The 22,237-nt window shown below is 39.1% G+C and overlaps 1 protein-coding gene across 1 annotated transcript in view; it reads right to left on the bottom strand.

Moving 5' to 3' along the window:
- Positions 1–4,663: 4,663 nt before the first annotated feature.
- The window catches only part of LOC110480824 (transient receptor potential cation channel subfamily V member 6), a 31,985-nt gene continuing 14,411 nt past the window's right edge, over positions 4,664–22,237 (bottom strand). The window contains exons 2-15 of the mRNA XM_021549083.3: positions 19,761–19,858; positions 19,228–19,350; positions 18,180–18,320; positions 17,551–17,649; positions 17,166–17,341; positions 16,156–16,302; positions 13,659–13,871; positions 13,255–13,341; positions 12,123–12,199; positions 11,771–11,936; positions 11,415–11,481; positions 10,570–10,838; positions 9,699–9,805; positions 4,664–8,163 (exon numbers count right to left, since the gene is read on the bottom strand). Coding sequence (XP_021404758.2) covers positions 7,890–8,163; positions 9,699–9,805; positions 10,570–10,838; positions 11,415–11,481; positions 11,771–11,936; positions 12,123–12,199; positions 13,255–13,341; positions 13,659–13,871; positions 16,156–16,302; positions 17,166–17,341; positions 17,551–17,649; positions 18,180–18,320; positions 19,228–19,350; positions 19,761–19,858 — 2,044 coding nt within the window. The 3' untranslated portion in view covers positions 4,664–7,889. The remainder of the gene's footprint in view (positions 8,164–9,698; positions 9,806–10,569; positions 10,839–11,414; positions 11,482–11,770; positions 11,937–12,122; positions 12,200–13,254; positions 13,342–13,658; positions 13,872–16,155; positions 16,303–17,165; positions 17,342–17,550; positions 17,650–18,179; positions 18,321–19,227; positions 19,351–19,760; positions 19,859–22,237) is intronic.

The following is a 22,237-nucleotide window of genomic DNA, read 5'->3' as shown; positions in this document are numbered from 1 at the left end:
GCTGAACTCGTCAAACAGGACTCTCACCATTGTTGACTATTTTTTATGTGTCACAGGGTTTTTCCCAGGTCTCAAAGGTAAAATATGCACGTAGGTGGCAAATGCAAACAGAGAAAGGGTTACTTGTGTATATACTGAAGTTGGCAAGCAAAGAAAATGCTCAGTAGTTACAAACAGGCAGTTCTTACTTCTGTGTATGTTGGGTGTGTGTTTGATGGGACCAAAATGAATAGAAATACACTAACCACATGTAACAGGGTGTTCTTGGAAAGACAAATGTCTGCCCCTCTTCCTACTTCTCCCCCTAGCTTTTATTGCTGAGCACAGCATCATATTGTATGGAATATCCTTTTCATCAACTGGGATCAGCTGTCACAGCTGTGTCCCTGCCCAGCTTCTTGTGCACCCCCAACTTCTTGCTGGTGGGGCATTGTGAGAAGAAGAAAAGACCTTGACAGTGTACAAGAACTGCTCAGCAACAACCAAAACATCTCTGTCTTGTCAACACTTCTTTAATCACAATTTTAAAACACACCACCATACAAGCTATTGTGAAGGAAACTAACTCTATCCCAACCAAAACCAGCATATTAAATTAATTTTATGCATATATTATTGTTCAGGAAGCCTAGATGGCTAAATGATAACAGAGGATAGTGTGGAAGAAATCCCCAAATTAGTTGGCACAGTAATAATATGAAGCAAGAGTGCAGCTCCCAAATTTCCAAACTCAGCACAGATGTCTAATGAAATAAGCCTTGGAAAAATTATTTAAAGCAACCTGCATTAAGTACCCAGTTATCTTACATGCTTCTGTATCTTGCTTGCATACTCTTCATGCATGCCTACAGAAAATGCTCTGGAAATTGTCAGACCTTGTCTGTAAGTCTTAACTCTGTAGGGCTCAAAATGCTTTTGAATCTGCTATGAAATTGCCACTAAAAGCAAAGATTCTAATAATAATGTATCATTAATGCAAGTCCCAGAGTAAAACCCTGCAGTTCCTGAGTTTTAAAAAATCAAATATGGCTTGCATAAACAGAAGAGACCTTGGGTGTATGTGTCTTGAAAAAGTGATGGTATATACACAGACCTCCAAATGGATTTCAGTGGTTAGGGGTTTGCAAAGATGATAATGAAAAACTGTATTTTAAATTGTTGATCTATCTCATTTCTAACCTTTAGCAATGTCACTCTGAATAACAGAGTGCTATTCCCCAGTGCTGCAGGGAAAAAATTATTATGCCTTTGTTCTCACAGGCATCACCATTTTAGTACACTACTATACACAGTCCATACTACAGCAGGTGCAATTATGTCTGTCTTAATTTCAGGGTTTTTAATTGGACTACTTTACTTTTTGTTATGGGTCCAGACTGACTGTACTACCTTTCATACCTTTTGCACAGAGCTCAGGGCATGAGTGGAGGTGTTGTGCAGACAAGTAAATCCTAGGCTTCTTTGAATTGTATGCTATGAGGAATAGCTCACAAGTTTGGGATTTTTTTCTGCATTTTAGCCCCAGGAAAATATCTTTCTTTAAAGTCTCATTTTCTACCTGGCTGTGAACATTAATTTCACTGTTAGGTTGCAATTTGATGCTGAGAAGGGAACTCATTTGTTGCAGAGCTGCAAAACCCCCAAAAGCAGTGTGCAAGTCTGTAATAGAATAAAACTAGGAAAAGTTTTGATCATATCTTTTCCTGTCAGGGAGTGGTCCCAGACTAAAGAGTTTTAAAAAACAAATTGGCAGATTATCCCATACTCAAAGAACTATATGAAAGTATTTAGGGAAGGAGCTGCTGAAATAGTGAAAAAAGAGAATGACAGAAACAGAAAACTTCATCCTTCCTTCCTACTAAAGAAAATCCATATATAGAGGTATTTAAAATATGAAGACAAATATACATCTAGAGGAAGTACTGCATAACATAGATCATCAAAATGGCTGTCAGAACCATTTATGACAAACAACATTTAATTTTATTAATATTATCTAATATTATTTTTAAATATTATTAATCTTAAATAATATTATTATTTAATTTTGTCAATATCTTCTGACCAGTCAATAGAAGAGATGGTGGCTCATAAGCAGGCACAATTAAATATAAAGATTTTATTAATTTAGCATTCAAGTATATGTCTGAATCTTTGGACTCAAATCTTTGGAAAGTACTAGAGAGGTAAGGTTTTAGAATAGATCTTTCCAAGAAGATACCAAGTTCCTGAGTATATCACTTTATCCTTTTACTGTTATTAGTGATCAGTTGTGCTATGGTACAAAAATGCCCTCACTTTTCAGAATTCATACCTATATTCGTCTTTAAATAAGTCCCCTATTGTGTATTATGAGGAGGTAGTTCTGGATCATTTGTTTTGATGTCTCAAGAAGAGAAACAGCATAGTGGTTGCTTCTGTAGTTTGCCAAGGCAATGCTGCTTCAGGTTCTCTCAGCACCCTGTTCACCAACTACTGATTCTGGAAAGTCATCTTAAAAATGCTCAAAAATCACTTCCAGTGATTCTTGCTTTACCCAAACAGTGTTCAACACTATACATCAAACAATCTTGAAGGAAAAATGCTGAAAAAATACATAAATGGTAACTACCGTTCAAAGTGAAGGAGAGGTGGAAATGCACTGGTACCATATGTAAAAAGCATTTCAAAATATCCTATTCTTGCTCTTCACAGAGAACAGGAGGAGAGCATTGAGACTGGTTGTGAACAGGTGTTGGCTAAAGATCTTAGCACAACCAAAAATCCTGGACTGACTACATGTCTTCTTTCAGCATGGACTCCTCTAAACCACGAATCTGTTGAAACTATTACGCTTTAAGGCCAGGAGAGCAGCTAGGATCACCAGCTGCTACTTGGTGAGCCACTCCTTCCACCAGCCCCGCCCCACTGAGATCAGTATTTGTTAAAGGTCAGCTGCTTTAGAATGAAGATCAATACCCTGATACGTATACCACAGCCAATGCCAGCTGCTGACACAATATTAAGAAGCTGACCTTTTGCACATTGACATTTAGGATCCATTCCTGATTATTTCAGACGTGGAATATCATAGAGTCTTCCCAGTGGGAGTGGGTCAGGCCTATCCCAAACACTGAGACACAGGAGGAAGAAGCATGCCAGCATTCTTAAGCATCTCAGCAGTATTTCCAGAGTATTATGTTAGAATGAGCCAGTCTCTATTGCTATAACAGTCCAGGCACTTTCCCCAGGAGACCAAGCAAATTAACAGGACTATAAGCTTGAAAAAAGACCTAACTCTCATCTGAATTCATTGGACTCTCTTTCATGTCTGTCATAAAAGGTAACAAGAGGAAGCACTCTGGACATCCATGTGCAGAAGGAGCATAGATGGGCTCATCTATGATGATGATAGATGCAGCTGCATCTGCCTTGTATCTCCTATTCTTTTCATTTTATTATCTTTTAGTTGAAGTGCAAATAAATGAATTATGGCCTTGAGAATTCTAGGAGACAAGCATTTTCTCATCAGTTTTCCATTCATGACCCAGACAGAACAATGCATAGTATGGTGTTGATTAGGATGTGTTGCAGATATTGTTGCCCTGGAAGCTTGAATTTATTGATGCTTTATATTAAAATTCTTAGATTAATTTAGAACTTCTCAGAGATTATAAAGAATCATTTATTCTGACAATATAGGCTGGTTGAGCTTACAAAGCAGTGTTTTCTTTCCTAGTCCTGATTCTTTCCAACATACAGCCACAGTGAATTCTTTGCAATAAAAGGAGAACATCAGCCAACCAATGCATTTGATTAAGGAGTAGGAAGTTGTTCTAAGGACGAGGTTTTCACGTATGCAGAGTTGATGGTACAGTGTGCTTCTTTTGGAGCAGCAGAGAGGAAACAATTTGCAATTATCAACTGAGCATAAAACAGTAGCAAGACCAGAGGGTTTTCATATGCTCCATCTCAGAGATGCTTGGTTACATCTTCACTAGTTTCTTGTCTTGGATTGTATATTTCTCAGGTCAGGACACAGCTCTTGCCAGAGAGTTAGAGCTGGATTTAAATTCTATAATTTCAGAGATAAAGTTAACCTTATTCTTAAAATCAATAGTTAATGGCTTTATGTATTACCCTAATACTCTATAAACCATGTATTTGGTTAATTCCCATTTAGGAAGCCTTCAAAAAAATAAATTTGAATCACAGTAATAATTTAAGAAGTGGTGTAAACATCAAATTCATTGAACCATGATCATACACTGGCATATTATAAAACTGAGTTATCTGTATCTGTTTTGCATGTGTGTTAACTGAGAAAACTCTGTATAAAGGATGTATGTGTCCAACATACATCATTCCACAAACGTGAAAAGACAACTTCTCTGAAGAAAAGACAACTGCCCTGCATTTTTCACTAAATTCTCAATGATTTTAAAAAACAGGGCCTTGGCCATTCATAGTTTGAACCAAAAATCAGTATTTGGAACATTATACAAACTTTGTATAAAGAAATACCGGAAGTGGATTGCTGTGAAACAACAGATTTAATAAAAATATTTAGTGTGGACCCATATGTGACAGTACAAACAATTTGTCAGCTAATGCCTATTATTGCTGCTAGAGAAGCAAACACAAAAATTGGCTCCTGATAGTTATTTTAGACACAAAGAAGGAGTCAAGACACTCCATATTTTTATTGTCAGTAAAATAGATCTCATTTAACTACAAGCAAATGGATCAAAACATTCATTCTTATCACATTACCATAAACTTCAGTAACATAGAAGACAGTTTGAGGTTAGAACTTTCAGAGAGGGGAGGAATGCCTGCTTTGAAATCACTGCAATATTGTTAGAGGGAGAGGAGAGACACCTTGCAACAGCAAGGAGCAGCAATACTGTTTCAGAATTTTAGGATATAACTAAACCAAAAAGCACAAAACTTGAAGCAAATCTTGAAGCAGCACATTCATGCAGAATGTTACAGTGAAAGTGCTTTGCCTCTCTGTGACTGCAGTCACTGCTATTGCTGAGTCAGACCCAGATTGCATTGAAACAGCTCAAAGGTTATTCCAGTGCCTCCTGTTTCTTCATCACCTGAGATTCACACGGGTGCACTTCATGGATATATGTCCAAATGAAAGAGGGTAGTCCACATTTACATGTTAAATTTAATATTCCCAACAACTGGTGCGCCCATTACATTTGCTGAATTTTCACACCTCTAGTTTTCTTCTGTAGCCATTTATCCTACAGATAAATCAAATAATTCTAAAAATAGTCTGCATTATTGATCAGCAACAAAAGACTGGGGAATCAATTTACTATTGGTAAAATATTCTACCCCCTTTTCCATAAGATCTTTCTCCAGGGTTTTAGCTTTTCTAAAACATGCAAGTCATTTTAGGAAACTGGGAGTCAAATTCTAATAGAAGCCAGTAAGAAATGTTTTTACAATTAAGGTGGTGAAATACTGGAACAGCTTTTCCAGAGAGGTGGTGGATGCACTATCTCTGGAAACATTCAAGGTCTGGTTGGACAGGGCTGATCCAGTTGAAGATGTGCCTGCTCAGATTCAGGGCTGCATGACCCTTAAAGGTCCCTTCCTTTTATGATTCTATGATTCTCTATCCTATTTACATTAGGCAATTCCAAAGTCAGAAAGTCAATCACACAATTCCAATGATGCGGTTTGCAGGGGTTCTATGCAGGAATTTTGAAAGCTAAGTATCACAGGATGCAATTTTAGGGAAGAAGGCACTTGGAGAGCAGATACCAAAATTATTAAAAGGCCTAGCACTGGTAACTGAGTTATGTTCTGCTTCCTGCCATGTCAAAGTGTTGTTTTAATATCTAAGATCAAATTACTCAATGTTTACAGCAATGAAGAAGAATGCAAAATCAGAACCAGGGCTTACCCAACTTGTACTTCAAACTGCCACTATTATTACTATTATTTTGTCACAAGGGGGAGTTCTTTCATAGAAATGACAGCATGTGGTTCCATCACAACTGCATTTCAGTGGTTTTCAAATTAATAAAAATTTTACTATATTTGAGGCCAGGGATAGTACCTGGAAATCCTTAGCTCTCCCCTTCTTGCTATTGCCTATTCACTATGAAATAAAATTAATCTACAAACAGAACAACATTTCACAGTTCTGGTTAATGTACCACGTTGCTCCCATTTCCATAGATCACCAGTGGAAAGGCCAAAGGTTTTGGGGAGGACTGACAGCACTTCAGTGACTGAGACCAGGCAACACCTTCAATGCAATAACATTAGTCAACTCAAAAGCATTCAGCTGACTTCCAGAGTGACATCCTTCTGTCTGTCTTCCATTGGAGGACAGAAAAAAAAAAATAAAAGCATTCAAGTAAGAGAAAGTAGGCATTTAAATAAATACACATGATTGCAAAGATCATGATACTCATTACAGCACCTGCAATTGAGAAGGTGTAGGAGAGGTTTGCAGTGATAATTCAATACAATCAGAAATCCAATGTATTCAGTTTTTCCATTGTCTGCTTTGATTATCACAGGGTGATTTGGCTCAAAGTCTAGTGCTAGGTAATAATCTTTAATTTCTTAAAAAACAAAGTTGGTGTTACTAGTATCATTGGAAGGAAATGTTAAGACCGTGAATTGCTTTCTGCTTAACTTCTGCTACTGGAATGAAACTCCACACCCCTGAGAATACAAAAAAACCTGAAATGACTATCCATTTCTCTGAACATTTATTCATTTTTCTTAAAGTGGCCTGAGGCAGATGATAAACTGACAGACTGGCAGATGCCTGGAAAGGAACTGTTGATAGTTGTTCATTGGATAGTTTTAGATCAGAGAGACAGAGAGAGCAAGCGAGCACCAGTTTCTGAACTGTCTCTGCAATAGCTCTTATTCATCTATCCAACATCTCCTCACCATTTCTTTCTGTGTTAGATAGGAGCTCACTACGCAACGTTGATGGCTCAGTTGTAAGTCAGGGAACTATGGTTCAGAAACCTATTCTTCCACAAAAAACAAAAGACCAGCTTTAGCTTATTTTGGAGATAAATATCTCTGCTGAAATTTCACACTGCTGAAAGTCACCTAGTCAGGTCATACACTCTCTCAATTGGAAAAGAAGTTCCCACTTTAGAATCCTCCCAGGGATAGCAATCACATCTTTTCAAAAGCTTAAAGTGCATTCATGTGACAAAAAATTAAAACAAACAAAAACATCCATCACCAATAAAAAATCCAAACAAGCAAACCAAACCAAAACAGTCCTGCTAAGCCAGAAATGTTGAAATTGCAGTTAATGGAGACTGCCTTTCTTCAGAGGGCAAAATCTGTCAGGCCCTGAATGCCAGCTGAGTAGTTACAGTCCTTTTCAATCATCACAGTGTCAACAACTACGTTCATTCCTGAGATCAGTGACAAGGTTTGTGGGGTACACAAGAGTTTGGGGGTTCTTTTTCTGTTCTGTAGAAAATCATAAATCAGAACTTCAGTCATTCTTTGCTATGAGAGCCTTGCAATTTTGTGAAACTGGTGGGGGGGTGGGGAGGGGAAGATTATGTAACAGTCTGGAAGAGGGCTTACTGATCACTTCATGGTAAATAGATGAAATCCCATTGCAGACTTCTTTTAATCATTTGAATAACACAGCTCAACAAGCCCACCAGCTTGGTGTAAATATCAGTGCAATTGCAGAGACACTTATAAGTAGGAGAGAAAAAATTGCATTAATTTGTCATGGCACAGATGTCATGAACTGCTCACAAAATTTTCACCAGCAGAGTTCTCCAAGGCTGACGAATGTGTGTGGCATGATGGGGAGTGTATAACAGCTGTAGAAGACAACTGTCATGGCAAAAGGGCCACTCCACATATTGTGGAGTGAAAATAGAGGCTTCTTAGACGTCATAGACCTCCTCATCCACGGCAGGACCGACCTCTCCACAGAGCTGGCGGAAGGTGTTGCGCCTCAGTATCTCCCAGCCACGGTGAGAACTCGTTCTGGATGTGCTCCGTGACAGTGACAGAGCAGACATTTCCTTCTTGCACAAGGTGTCCCTGCTGGCTTCCAGCTTCTCTGAACCTTTGTCATAGTTATCCCTATCCTGAGCCTTAAATGCCTCTGTGTACCGCATCATCTTGTGTTTGTTGGGATCAACCCTGTCTTCAATTCTGGAAGAGGATTAGAAAATATAAACTGAATTAAGTAGAAAATTGCCAGTTTATCAACAAAACCCCTCCAAAAAACAAGCCTACTGACACAGACACTCCAGAAAAATCTGCACAGGAAACCGATTATAGGCAGGATGCTAGGGGCTGCTAGCACAGTTATCTCCTAGACCTTCATCCTGATCATTGACTTCAATACCTTTGTTTGTCTGTGGTTTCTTGTCCTTTAACTCATTTCCCAGTTGTGATTTGCCCTTTCCATTTTGCCAGCTGTAAGCAATTGGCAGACCTTGATATATGCATATATGCATATATTCATACATATGCATATATTAATTTATTTTCTCTGTTCTTGACTTTCCTCCTCTGATACTCTATGGCTGCTAGCCTCAGGATGTCACCCATCTCTTGATGAACTTTTATTTAACTGCTCCAGTTCCACAAATCCTCTACATTACTTACAGATTGTCTTCTAAATTACTATCCCACACATATATAAGGAACACCCATGTGATTTGACAGAATTAATCACAGCACTCTTTTCTCACAGCATCCATTGAATAATTGGCATTTCCAATTATTCCCAGTGAATTTCTGGGACATTGCTCTTGCGATGTATTTTTATATTTCATGCCTTGGACTGAAAGTGTTGCCTATTGGCACCACTTTAGGTCTGCTTGTTCTGCCCAGTAAATATCAAAATCCACAAGGCTCAGTTTGTCTGCAAAACCTGCAGAAAGTCCTGTGCAGGGCCAGGAGTTGGACTTTGATGATCCTTGTGGGTGCCTTCCAACTCAGGATACTGTGAGTGTATGATTCTATGATTCATACAGCCACCACTCCCCCTTCTGGCTTTATCAGCAAAAGATGGCACAGTTAGAAAAGGCAAATGCCCAAAATTTATTTATTTTCTCACCTGGCATAAATATTGATTAAAATCAGAAATAATGAGGAATTTAGTGTTATCCTGACTACAGACAGTTTTTTAGTTCAGTACCTAAATTGAAACCCTGGACCTGTGCCTTTGCAACCTGACACAGTCATTGCAAAGTATAACGTATTTACCAGGTTCACCTGAGAAAAAAATTTTTACTTTAATTATTCCTGTTCTGATTTTGAGTCATTCACATGGCAGCTCATTGCTGTTGAATGCCTGATAGATTGATTCTGCCTCTGGCGTTTCATGTATCCAAGTGACAGGGATGGCCAACCAAGCACAGCAGTGAAGTTCAGTGATACTCTTTACAAGAAGTTTGAAAGAAAAATTCAGGTCTTATAACCCATGCAGTTTCTGGGGTCTGTCCAATGTGACTACTGGATGAGAAGGCATGAGTTGATTTCACAAGGAAATGCACAGCAGAGCTTTCTGAGGGGGACAGTGCTTGTCTATCTATCAGTCACAGACAGATTGGAGTCTGTATTGTGTAAGGCCAGCACTTTGAACACTCCCAAGACCACTGGGAAGACTCTTTGTTAACATCCATACATTGGGTTCTTCTTGTTGGATCCTTGTATGCACACACTCCAAGAAAACTCACCTGAGATACCATCGGTCCCCCAGCCCAAACTCCCGCCCACAGATTCCCGAGCGAGGCCAGAGGCACCGCGGCAGCTTCCGCTCCAACATGACAGTAGTAGCAACAACCTTTGGAATGAGAAAAAAGGAAACACTCAAATTAATTAGAAAACAAAAAACTCAGACTCTCTTTCAAAAATACTAGTTATATCAGCACTGACCCATACTGTACTTCATTACAGCTCCTTAAGGAAAAAAACAACTACAGAGTCTACGCACCATTTCAAATAAGGCAGTCACTAATTTAGGTCTAATTGTTGAAGATCAGCTTCACCATGTTTTGAAGAAGTAATGGTGGTCTTAAAACACTATTCCATTTCTGTCTTTTTATACCTCATGGAAAGGATTAGGGTAATTAATTGCAAGCTAGAGAAGAGGATGGTATCTATACCCACTTTAATTGTCATCACAACTTGCCACTGTGGCCACATGACTACATTTAACCATCTGTCTGACTGCTTTCTCACAGAAAAGCATAGGAAATGGATTTCCAGTTGATTAGCTATAGAATTGGTTGAATTTCTTTGCCTTTTGACCAGGATAGTCAGGCCATCTTCTTTTAATGGATTGAAAGACATTTCTGGCCTTCCTGTTACCATTACCTAATGTTCTATCCCCCCTCACTAAATCCCTATAACTATAATTTAACTCTCAGCTACACAGCAATGTGATTTGCAAAAAAAAAAAAAAAAGATGCAGCTTCAATTCTATTTAACAAGAGATTCCACATGTAGGGAACAAACATCTAGGGAGACACAGCATGAACAAAAACTCTGATGGGCTTCTAGCTGCTATTTGAAATAAGGTAGGAATGCCCACCTTAACTAGATTACCTGGGCTCTCCAGAGCTCATCCTGCTCATGGGCCACTCTCCAGTGGGTGTCACCCATCATGGCAATTAACAAGTTGAGCATAAGGAGGGTGGCAATGATGGCGAAAGCAAAGTACACCACGCTGTACATAAAGGGCAGGTCCACATCATAGTTTGCAGGGCCATCAATGATAGTGAGGAACAGCTCAAAAGTGGTGAACAAGGACATGGGATAGTTGTAGAACTGCCCGAGGTTTTCAGGGTTCTCTGTCTGAAAGATGATGTAAAAAGCTGGAAGAGAGAAATCAAGAGGAAAAAAAGAGGGAGTTTAACAATAGGAATCACATTCCAGGAGGAATAAGAGAATCCTATAAGAGATTCTGACCAAAAAAATGCTCTGGGCAGGACCTGCATGTGTTTCTATGCAAGGATAACTCCCTGATTAGAATCACTGGTCTCCATGATAAAATGACCCAAATTTACTTTGATTATTTATTTTGCAAACTAGTGATCTTTTCATCCTCAAAGATATAATAAATCTTTGTGTGTTAATCTAATGTTTCATAGACAAATATCATAAATGCAGTATGTTCTTAAACCTTGACTTTAAAATATATGTAATTATTTGAATTATCCTAGTTTCTATTACCCTGGAAAGAGGAAGAATTGAAAACCAAACTCATGATTTTAAAGCTGAAGTCAGTACTGTGAAGTGACCATGCTCATAGAAATAGAAGCTAAACATCATCACCAGATTTCTCAACTATTAAGAAGTCAATCAGAGATTTAATCAAAACCCACATTCTTAATTCATTCCAAAGCAGTTGGCAGGGGTAACATATGATTATTTTCTCCTTGTAGACTCACCTGATGCAAAGCCCAATATCACCACAGCCATGAGCCAGCAAAAGCGCATGAGATCTCCAAATATCATCTGTAGAGCAAAGACAGAGCCACCATGAGGCCCAACTGTTCCACTAAGTCACAGTGTCACCCCATGAAAACCTTTTCCCAGATTCTAAGACCATGAGTGGGCTAAAGGAAACCTTTGCACTAAAGAGAGAACGTGAAAGTTCTAAAACGCTCTGTGCAGACAAGAAGCTGTCCATTTGACATGAATGCAAAATTAAGCAAATAGTCCTGAGGGACAAAACAGTATTCTTACAGTTCTCCCTATCTGCAAAGAGGTGCCAGGATAGCCCGTACTTGTTTGTGTCTCACACCTTTTGGATCATGATGGTGAAAGGTCCGAGCATCTGGAAGCCCCGAGCGAAGTACATGACGTTGCACCATCCCAGCACCAGGGCGAAGGACATGGGCACCACCTCCCCAGTTGTGCTGGTGAGACGCATCACCATGGTCACCAGGATCATGCAAGCATATGTGATGCTGCAAGGAAGAAGAGACAGCAAAAAGAAGTTCAATAAAGAAAATATTAATCTAGCCATTAAGAGAAATAAATCTAGAGAAAGAGTACTCAAAAAAAAATGGAGAAAGTGACTCATCTGGCAAAAGAGAGCAGTAGGGAAAATGATAGACGATATATTTATTAGACTTATTATGTTCTGCACTTACACAATTATGTGGAAAGGCCCTCCTAGGATTGTTTGTCCAAAGTATTTTGCTGCTCCAACTCTAAGAATATCTGGAATCTGAGAGAGACATCCTGTCAACTTAAGGACTCAGACAGTTTTCATAACACTACTAAATGTCATGGCAACCACCAATATTCACAGGTTCTTAGGGTCAGCCACATCTCCTTTGATGGATCAATTTCTATGCTACTTTAAAATCAGAATGGTTGAGCCAGGTGGGCCCTTCTTGGGATGAGACAGAGATTGCTGAAAAATCTAAGAATGCTTGGGCAGATTAAGAGACTTGTCACAGAGAGGTGCCTCAGTAACAAAGACAAAAAAGATCTTCTTGGGGAATCAAAGGAGTTTGTTATAATTCACACTGTGTTGGTTGTAGCCTTAGCCCCAGAGTCCTGACTAAGCACAGGAAGAAGGACTTGTCCATCTGGAACATACGAGAGAATCAAAACTGCCCACTGCACTCAAACTGAGGTCACACCAGTGCAGAGCAGAGAGGGGGCAATCACCTCCTTTGGCCAGCTGCTTACACTGTGCCTGATGCACCCCATATAGACAGAAAGCTGTTTACAAGACCTGTTTTATTTTCAGTTCTTCCTGTCATCATCTTTTGAGTTTTCTCAAAAAAGCTTCAATCTTCTATTTCCTATTATAATAAAATCAAGTGGAGGGTAGTTGAGAAAGGCTCCTGTTACAAGTCCATAGAGTAACCGATCTCCAATTAAATATAAATTTTGCTGTTTATGCACAGAAATCACTTTACCCAGCAGCCCTAAGCACAGGAATATTTATGGATGCTGGATGAAGCAACATCTGGGAGTCAGCTGGACCATGGATGGTGCTAACAGGAACTGTGGGTTACCCTGCAGACAGTATTTGAGAGTGCGCCCAATCCTTCTAATTGCTTCTTCCACACCTGGAGTCTTACTAGGACATTGCCACAGTCTCTGTCTCATCTAATAGATTCTGTTGGCAATGTCTATTGCCACAGACCTGTGTGGAAGCACTCAGACTAAGCAAATAAGCCCTACCAAGTAGTGAGCACAAATCCATGTTTGTCTAGTAAGTAAAAACTGCCTTGATGAAACTAGAAACTGTATAGCTGTTTCTCTTACCTCAAGGACCAAAATTACTACAGCTCCAATGACTGTGATCAGCTCCCCCACCAGCCTCAGCTCATCCTCGTATGCCACATATGATTCCTGAAAAAGAAAGTTTATGAAAATTAAAATTAAAATTTAAATAAAGTGAAAGTAAATTTTAAGAGGATGGGGAGAAGAAAGCCTATTGTTAATTTTAATAAACATGAGTAGACCTGGCCATGCCAGAGGAACCAGCCCAGCCACAGCAATGGAGGACAGAGCACACTTCCTATTCCTCCCTGACAAAGGTCAGCTGGCTGAAAGAGGGGAGGAGGGCAGCTGCAACAGCTGAGGACTGGGGAAGGATTGGACTTTCCAGTTAAGTAGGTTACATGGGAATTGCCCAATAGGGGCTCCTGCTCCTACAGTCACAGTACCTGGAGCATTTTCTGGACATAGACTGTGTTGTCCCTGCTGCTGGTTCTGTTGCCTGTGCGGGGTTTCAGGGGCCGGTAGACGCAGCACATGGTGAAGCAGACCATGTAAAGGATGTAGAATAAGGCCAGGAAACAGAAATAGGGACGGCCATACATGTTCCACTTCAGGCTCACCAGCTCCTTCACAGGTGTTAGGTCCAAGATCTGGCGTGCCTGAGGAAGACAGAAAGAAGGAATCAATTGCCAGAAGTGTGTTGCTTTAATGGCATTCACAAATTTTCCTGAGAGGGTGTTAACAAACTATTCTCATCTGCCCTATTCAGCATTATGAAACTGAATTTACTTTCCAAAAGTGGCATGGTCTAGTGGGCATTGGATTTGCTCAGTCTGACAATAAAGAGCTTTGGAAAAAAGAAATATATCCTGCAGAGAACAGCTGTTGAGAGTACCAGTGGGAAGTACAAGAAAAGCATGTTAGATACTGGAATAAATTTGTGCTCTGTGTAAGAACATAGAACTGAGAATGACAATATTCTTGTTAGTACAACAACAGAAGTTTCTGTATCAGGCATTTTAAAATAAGAAAACTGAAACATTTTTCTAAAAGATATTTGTACTTGACTGGTGCACTATGGCTTATGTAAAAATACTGCCTTTTAAGTTTCTGCCTTATTATCTGCTGATTAATTGAATTCCTATATGAAACCTTCATCTTATACTATAAGACTGACAGAGCATAAGTAGAAGGGACAACTTATGAATTTGAGCCACACACTTTTTTAAATATTTCTAGATTACTTTCTGTTGTTTAGGAGACCACTGCAGTAAACAAGAAGAAAATGTGAATCAAATTGTTGTGACAGGGTTACTTTAAAGAAAAACTTCTTAATATACTCTGGATGTTTTTCTTCTCTTGCTACAATGCCCTGTTTCCTCTAAGTCAGCCAAAAATTGCTGAGTGTACAAAGTGCAGGGAATGTTTCCATAAATGGACATGACTAACAAAACTCTTGAATGCCCTATGAAATATCATAAAGGATCAAAACTGCATGAGAGAGAATCCACCTATGGGTGTTCTGGTTTCTGCAGAAGTCAGCATTCTAGAATTCTTTGCAAAGGAGAATAAATTTCATTTTCAAAGGAATAATACAAGTCTGAAGTTTACTATAATCTTCCTGTAGCTTAGTTCCCATCTATTTTTTTTACTTTTCAACCACTTCAGGATCAGAAAATATATCTTAGGACCTCTGTGTGTATGCATTCCCCTTAATACAAGAAGAATCTCCTTCTGACTGGGGCTAAAGGTGCTTCTCTATTCCAATATTGAACTAGGAGGGGATGATGGGATGGCGTCACACATGGCATTTTTCTAGAGAGACAGCAAACATTTTGGGCCCCACATATCAAGTGCAAAAAAGAATTGCTAGTTATGCATCAAAAATTGCAACTGCATATAAGTAAGAGCATTCTAAAAAAAAATAATTTTATCTCTTGATATTTGGGGACATCTTATCTTCTGAGATCAGTATTCTTGAATCTGCATGCACTAAATGAATGTCTTGGGATAAGAGAAGCCCAATATTCTGCTATCTTTTTAGAATTATGATTTAGTCTTCTAAAGTGGACAACTTCTAAGCCTGTTATATTTTTTGACATGGACAGCTTTTTCCTGGATTTCCATATGTATCCCCACTCATGGAAATGTAGAGTATTTCACTAAGAGCAATGAGAGCTCCATAGACATAGCAGCTCCATAGCAAAACTCTTCAGAAGCACAAACTGTATTTAGAAAGGTTTGACTAAAATTTTGATAGGTGGAAATAATACAGGATGGGCAGAACTGTGCTAATTGAAGTGTCTTCTGATTCATTTCCTGTCCTGTTAGGATTATTTAAGGTCATTACAACTGATAGGGTTGTGTACCTTGAAAGTCCTAGGGAGATCTATCAAAGCTTGCCATTACACTCAGCTATTTTTGTCTTATTAATCCTTTTACAAGCTTTTGAGCCTACAGCAGAGATAATTCACCCACTTTGTTTTGAGTCATAACCTGTCATTAAATGAAGGGAATAATAACAATGAGTGGTTTCTAAATGCACTCCAGTTTAGGATTTCTGAATGTACTCCTGTCTCATGGGATATTGTGAGAGTTAATCAGTATCACAGCTACAGGAAGATACTTGTTAGAGCTACTCCACAGGTTCTTAGTGTATCTTTGAGCCTGCCGAGAGAAAACCCTTTTCTGTGGTTTGTTCATACCTAGTTCTTCCAATAACCTTGCATTTTCACACCTCAGAAGAAACTGTATATAAAGCATCAGATGTAGCCAGACCATTAATAAACGTCTGTACTTCATGTGTCATCTGCAGCTCAGGCACAATGTACCATGCTCTATGGATTGTATCAGTGAGCTTGAACCTTCAAACTTATCTTTCTTATCATCCCTCCCCTTCTGTAATCACCATGGTCGGCACACAGAATGTATGCAGTGCAGTACCTCTCTCTTCTTGGTGGATACTATGAGCTCAAGGAAGGACTGATCTTCAGCCCAGGAGTCAATCTCTGTGATATCATACAGCACAGTGCTCAAGGGGCCAAAGGACCAGAGATTCTGCTTCCGCTTCTGCATAAGGTATTGAAACATCTGAGGAGAAAAGAAGGGAGGCAACGATCTCAGAAGGTTTCCAGTATATAGTGTTTTTGCAATGAGAACAAATAAAGTTGCTCAAAACCCTCAATTGTGACATAGTTTCCTTGAACTTGGTAGTTGTGGTTCTCGATCTCTTGGGAACAATTACAGCAGGCTAAGAAGTGGAAGAATTTTTTCTGATTCCGATATGATTATTAGCTCATGCCTGATGTAAAAGATGAGTTATTTTTACTGTAATCAAACTGCTAAAGTTACTTGACACTGTTATAGTTCCTCACAACAGACTTCAGATGGAATTACATCTTGATTAGAAAAAAAATGTTTTAATACTCTTCTACAAGACATCAGAAAAGAGGTGTGACAAGGGAAATGATCCTGTCCCTTCTTCCCCTACAGAAGAAACATTGACCATCTTTGTCTTTTCAGTGAGTGGAAGGATGAGGGTTTGCATTAAATGCTAAGATTTTGCCTATGAATAAATGCCTGTGGGTACCCAAAGAGGTTTGCCATCTGTCACATTTAAAGTAATGAAATCTAGACAAACAAGACAATAATTTCTGTGAGCCTTTAAAAAAATTGCTTGGGTTAAATGTGTCTATTAACATCTGTTTAACTCAAATGCTCCAAAAATTGGGGGAAAATATCTATTCTTTAAGCACTCATTTCTATCATTAGGATAAAGAAACTTCTTATAAAGGGTTTTTGGGACCTACATAAGATTTCTGGGGAAAAAAAAAAATATCTTGTTATGTATCTCCTACCCACTAAGAACATACACAAACACCCTTGCTCTGAATGATGTTATTTCAAGGTCTCCATTTCTTTTGTACAGAGGTACCAGTCTCACACAAACTCACCACAGTGTTGCCCTCAACTCCAGCCAGTTTGAATGGACTAAGCCCCTCATTGTTAGGAATCAGTTCAAGTGACCCTGGTCCCTCTTTGTTCCTGTCATAGGAAAGTATCAGGCTGTACATGTGGCAGGCAAACGTCTTATTAGGTTGGAGAACCAGGATGTGAAGAACAGTGTTACCTATGAAGGAAGCAGACTGGATGAAGTATCTGGAATAGCCCAGCCCTGTGCAAAGATTGGGAATGGACTGATGGCTCTTATTTTCCACATATCCCTCATCCCACAGCTGTTTCTAGCCAGAATATTCTTTATTTGCATGCACGGATGACAGCCTGAATTAAAATATCCAGATCCACTCTATGTAATTCACTGAGCCCCACCGCACATACCCAGAGAATCCTGAGCTCTAATGTCAGCTCCATTCTCAATGAGCAGCTGCACAATTTCCTCATTTCCCACACAGGCAGCAAATGATAAAACATGTTCTCCTGAAATGAAAGGAATGGGGAGAAACAACATTAAGGATCCAGGAGGCAGAGAGAAGCATGCTGAGGGAAAACTATCCATGCTATGAAGCCATAGGATATGAAAGGAAGAGTTTCCTTAGATAGCTTGTAAATTTCCTGCCCCACTTCTCATCCTAATCAGAAAAGTTAAAAAAGACCTGTCCCACACAACACTAAAAGGAAGAAATTATCTTTTCAGTGGTTTATCTCCACAAGAAGTAGACATGTAATTTACTGCTAGGGAGACACTAAATTACAACTTTTATGTAATATATATATATTTATTTGCATACATGCAAAGCTATAAATTGTGTATTGTTTGTATTCACATAACATTCACACCCTCAGAGGAGGTCATACCCTCTGCTAAGAGGTGTATGTCTGATGACACTTGGAGATAGGAGCCTCTGTTTATCCACTTCAGATGGGGACTAAAGGAAGGCTCCCCCACATCCCCTCACCACTCTGCTGGTTCCCTCCCGTAGCAGCAAGGGGAGAACTTAAGGCTGTACCAAAATAGAAAAGGTTCTGGGAGCTGCGCCTGAAGAAGTGCCCAGTGGCCCTTGCTGTGCTGGCGTTGGCTCCTCTCTTAAGCAAAGCCTTCACCAGCATGGTGTTCTGGTTGGCTGCTGCAATGTGGAGAGCTGTCTGCCCTGCAAGACACAGAAACAAAACCTTGTCATTCAACAAAGCAACTTCAGGCTGATCACCAGCCTGCAGTTCACGTCAGTCACGGTAAATGGACAGCAGCTAAAGGAACTGGCTTTGACGTTATCCTGTTGTGTGCAAAGGGTTGTGCTTTCCCTTCTAGTAGAAAGGTTCTTAGAAGGTTTCCCTTCTAAGTAGAAATGTTCCTTTCCACTTAAATCTTTTCATTCATTTATTAAAACTGACTTTACAAATTGCCAAAAAACCCCAACAATGTGCATTCTCTACGTTTTTTTCTAGGGAAAATCAAGACATGTCACTCTCTCCTGGGAAGCAAACAAAGTTATGAGATTGACTATATTTTCTTTCATAAGAAATTAAGATAAGGTCAAGACAAAACTCCCAAAGACTTCCTCTAATCCTTCAAACTAGGCTTTAGAATTTTTAAAACCCCATTATTATTATTTTATTGGTTTTGAGATTAAGACTGGAATTTCTATGTACTCGACCAGAAGCATTATTTAAAAATCTGGATAAGAGTCTAGCCTTAAAAGCAGTGGCCACATTTCACATTTTCTCAATCAAATAACTAGCTTTTTTGCTTTCAGGGGAGGTCAGGCAGATATCCTTTTTTTACAAATGAGTATGTCAGAAAGAAAACTGTATATATCCTTGCAATTCCCTGGTCAAGGCCTTTGCATCTTTGTACATGTATGTACTCATGTTTAATATAATTCCACCTTCCAAGAAAGGCCAGAAGCCATTTGCATGTTGGTTTTGCTGTGTAACAGTTCAGCAACATATTGAACCAGGAACCTTATAAGCCAATTTTCCAAATGTACAAGTAGCATTTCTGCCCCCCCGCCCCCATCTGCAGGGAATCCTGCCCATCCTCTTTCCCAGTGATATTACCTTCATAAAGTTCTGATGTCATCCTCTCATTGATAAGCTCAGGAGCTGCTTCCATCAGAGCCACTGCTGCCTCCAAGTTATCATACATGGCAGCTACATGAAGGGCAGTCTCTCCCACTGCGCCTAGAAGCAGTAGGACAAAGATGAGAATTGCCAAGATGTTCAACTGTACAGAAAGCAGAAAAAAAAAAAAAAAAAAGCGGAAATATATTCATTGAGGTGGGGAATTACAGGAGAACTATGTTCTCCCTTGAGTAGTGCCTGGTACAGCCACACAACTGCACAGTCTCTGTCCTTCAACAAAATCTGAAAACTGAGCAGAAACTTCAGGTGTCTGTAAGCGACAGCCAACCTCAAGCATTAAGTGAATGAGCACAACCAAGTCAGAAAACTCACTTTGTTGCAAAGCTGCTGACATAGAGTTAAGTCATCTGAGCCTGCTGATGCAAATGTTTTAACCAGCTAACAAGCTGCTCACTGTAGGAAGCTCTTGCCTTCCACAGAAAGCCATTTTTTCAAGTAATCCCAGTTACCTCTCTGATAGATATCACATGTTCCGTCAGTGAGAAGTTTCCTAATGGCAGAGAGGTTGTTCTCTTTGGCAGCCTGGAGGAGGGGGGATTCCCAGATCCTGGAGTCAAGAAAAAGTGGCTGATAAGGAACAAAGTCAAACACATGGTGCCTCTCTCCAGAGCTAGTATGGCCTTTGCTCAAGACAGTGTGTATCTTGAACATTTTCACTGAAAAGTCAGCAATGCACATCTACCATCTGAGGTATTATTTGAATGCACAAAATAAAAAACCCAAAATAAACAAAAAGCAAACAAACACACAAAAAACCACAGGAAAAAGCAAGCAGTGCAATTCTAAAAACACACTGAAGTTCATCATCTCTTACTGGTGCTGAACCGTATGGTGGCAGCAGAGGGAAAGACAAGGGAAACAACCAGAATGCTTCTTGTTTTGATATCCCACTTTTTGGGGTACAGAAATAGTGAATGATGGGTCATTGAAGCTCTTCTGCAAGAAGACACTTATCTCCGGAGCCAGAAAAAGCCAGTTGTTTCTTCACACAGCACAATAAATTAAGAAAAGATTGTTGTCTGAATTTCTTCCATAGTGGATGGGAAAGGAAAAACAAGAATTCCACCTGTGTTCTAGCAACACTTCCTATAATTAAGAGACTGAGCTCTGAAATGTAGTTCTTCCATATACAAAGTTATGGAGAAAAATTTTACAATTTAGCTATACTACTTTTTTCTCTAGTGCTGAGAGAACTGAGGAAATTGTTGAGAACTGAAATATGTTCCTGTCCTGAGAAAGAGCATGCGCTCAAACAAGTTCCAGACAGAGTGGTTCACTTATAGCTGAAGCATGTCCTCAAGTCTTCCATGAGGATCTGGGTTATTTTAGTATATCTTTTGGGTTTGATGAAGAATTTATAAGTACAGCCACCAAACTTCACTAGAGCAAGGTCTATGGAAGCAAACAACAGGTCAAGGGAGGTGATCTTCCCCCTCTACTCAGCTCTGGTGAGGCCATACCTAGAGCCCTGCATCCAGGTATTAGAATCTTCAGTATTAAACACAGAGGGAGCTACTGGACAGAGTTCAGCAAAAGGCAAAAGATGATCATGAGAATACAACATGTCCCAGCTGAGGAAAGTGTGAGAGAACTGTGACTGTTTAGCCTGGAAAACAGAAGGCTCAGGTGGTGTTCCTATCAATTTGTGGAAGTATCTGAAGAGAGTTACCTGCAATGTTCGTTCAGCATCCAAAGTTTGCCAATGTTCAAAGTCATGAGTTGGCCATAGATAATAAAAAAAACCCCAAAATCTACAAAATTGAGGTAAATATTTCTGTTATCCTTGAGTATTTTTCAGTTCATCTTTTAAATCATAAATCAAAAAGTGTTTTGAGGTGGGCTTTTGCATTTCTTGATTTTGTATAAATAAAGAATTGTAAGTATCCATATTCAGGAGATAACAATTAAAGGGGAGGAAAGACTCTCAAACCAAAAGAAAATAAATATGTATAATGAGTTTTCAGTATGAAATAGAAAAAGATTCCTCTCTCCCAACAAGAAAAGGTCAGTTTTAGATCTCTGTTCAAATGAAAATTCTGTGGTTTTGTCTCACCCCTGCTGTTTTCTAGTACAGATGTTTAATTTGATCTTAATTATCTAGTGTGGCCAGGTCAGGCTGCAATGTGTGATGTGGAATAAGTCTAAGGATTACAGTAGAAAATTACAAATTCAAGCTGATATGAACCAGGAAAACACCAGCCCTTGTTTTTCTACCAATCTCTATCTGTCCCTTTACTATCATCTAACAACTGGCAATAGTCGGTTTAAACACTCCTCCCAAAAGCCCATGTGGGACAAATACATTAGTCAAACCATATACCTGCAGATACAGTAAATGCTTCCTCCTGGTGATGTTCCATGTATACTGGCATTATTTAGTTACAAGATTTTTAGGGGTAAATCCTACATAAAGCAATAGATGCTTTGCATTAAGTGGTAACACTGATGTGAGGATACATTACTTGTGAATATAACTCTGTTATAAGCCACATTAAAACTCACATCAGAGACATAGGGACTATAGATGGCCCATTGCAAAAAATGTTTTCCTACAACTCATTCATCTTAAGTATAGGACAGTTTAACAATAAAACAACAGGAAAGCAGGCAACATGAATTCCGTGGCTTACAGGAATATGTATTTCTTGCTTTAAATTATTATTTTATGAACAACAAGATCTTGAATTAAAAAGAAATTTATATGCCATTATTTCTGGATTTAATCCACTTAAAACATGAGAGTTCTGCTTTCTTTTATAGTAGAAAGACACTTGAGAAAACTTGAGGGATAAAGCAAAACAAAAAATATCAGAATTATACAGATAAATAGAAATCATCTGAATGAGCATAAATTAATGGGCATGGGCTACAAGTAATCTTAGTATAACTGAACATCATGTTTATCATTCCACAAAATGTGCACTTC

The sequence above is a fragment of the Lonchura striata genome, chromosome 1 (genome assembly GCF_050655825.1).
Source record: "Lonchura striata isolate lonStrDom1 chromosome 1, ASM5065582v1, whole genome shotgun sequence".
Lineage (NCBI taxonomy): Eukaryota > Metazoa > Chordata > Aves > Passeriformes > Estrildidae > Lonchura > Lonchura striata.
The sequence above is the reverse complement of the archived record's forward strand: the minus strand, read 5'-3'. Positions and strand labels throughout refer to the sequence as shown.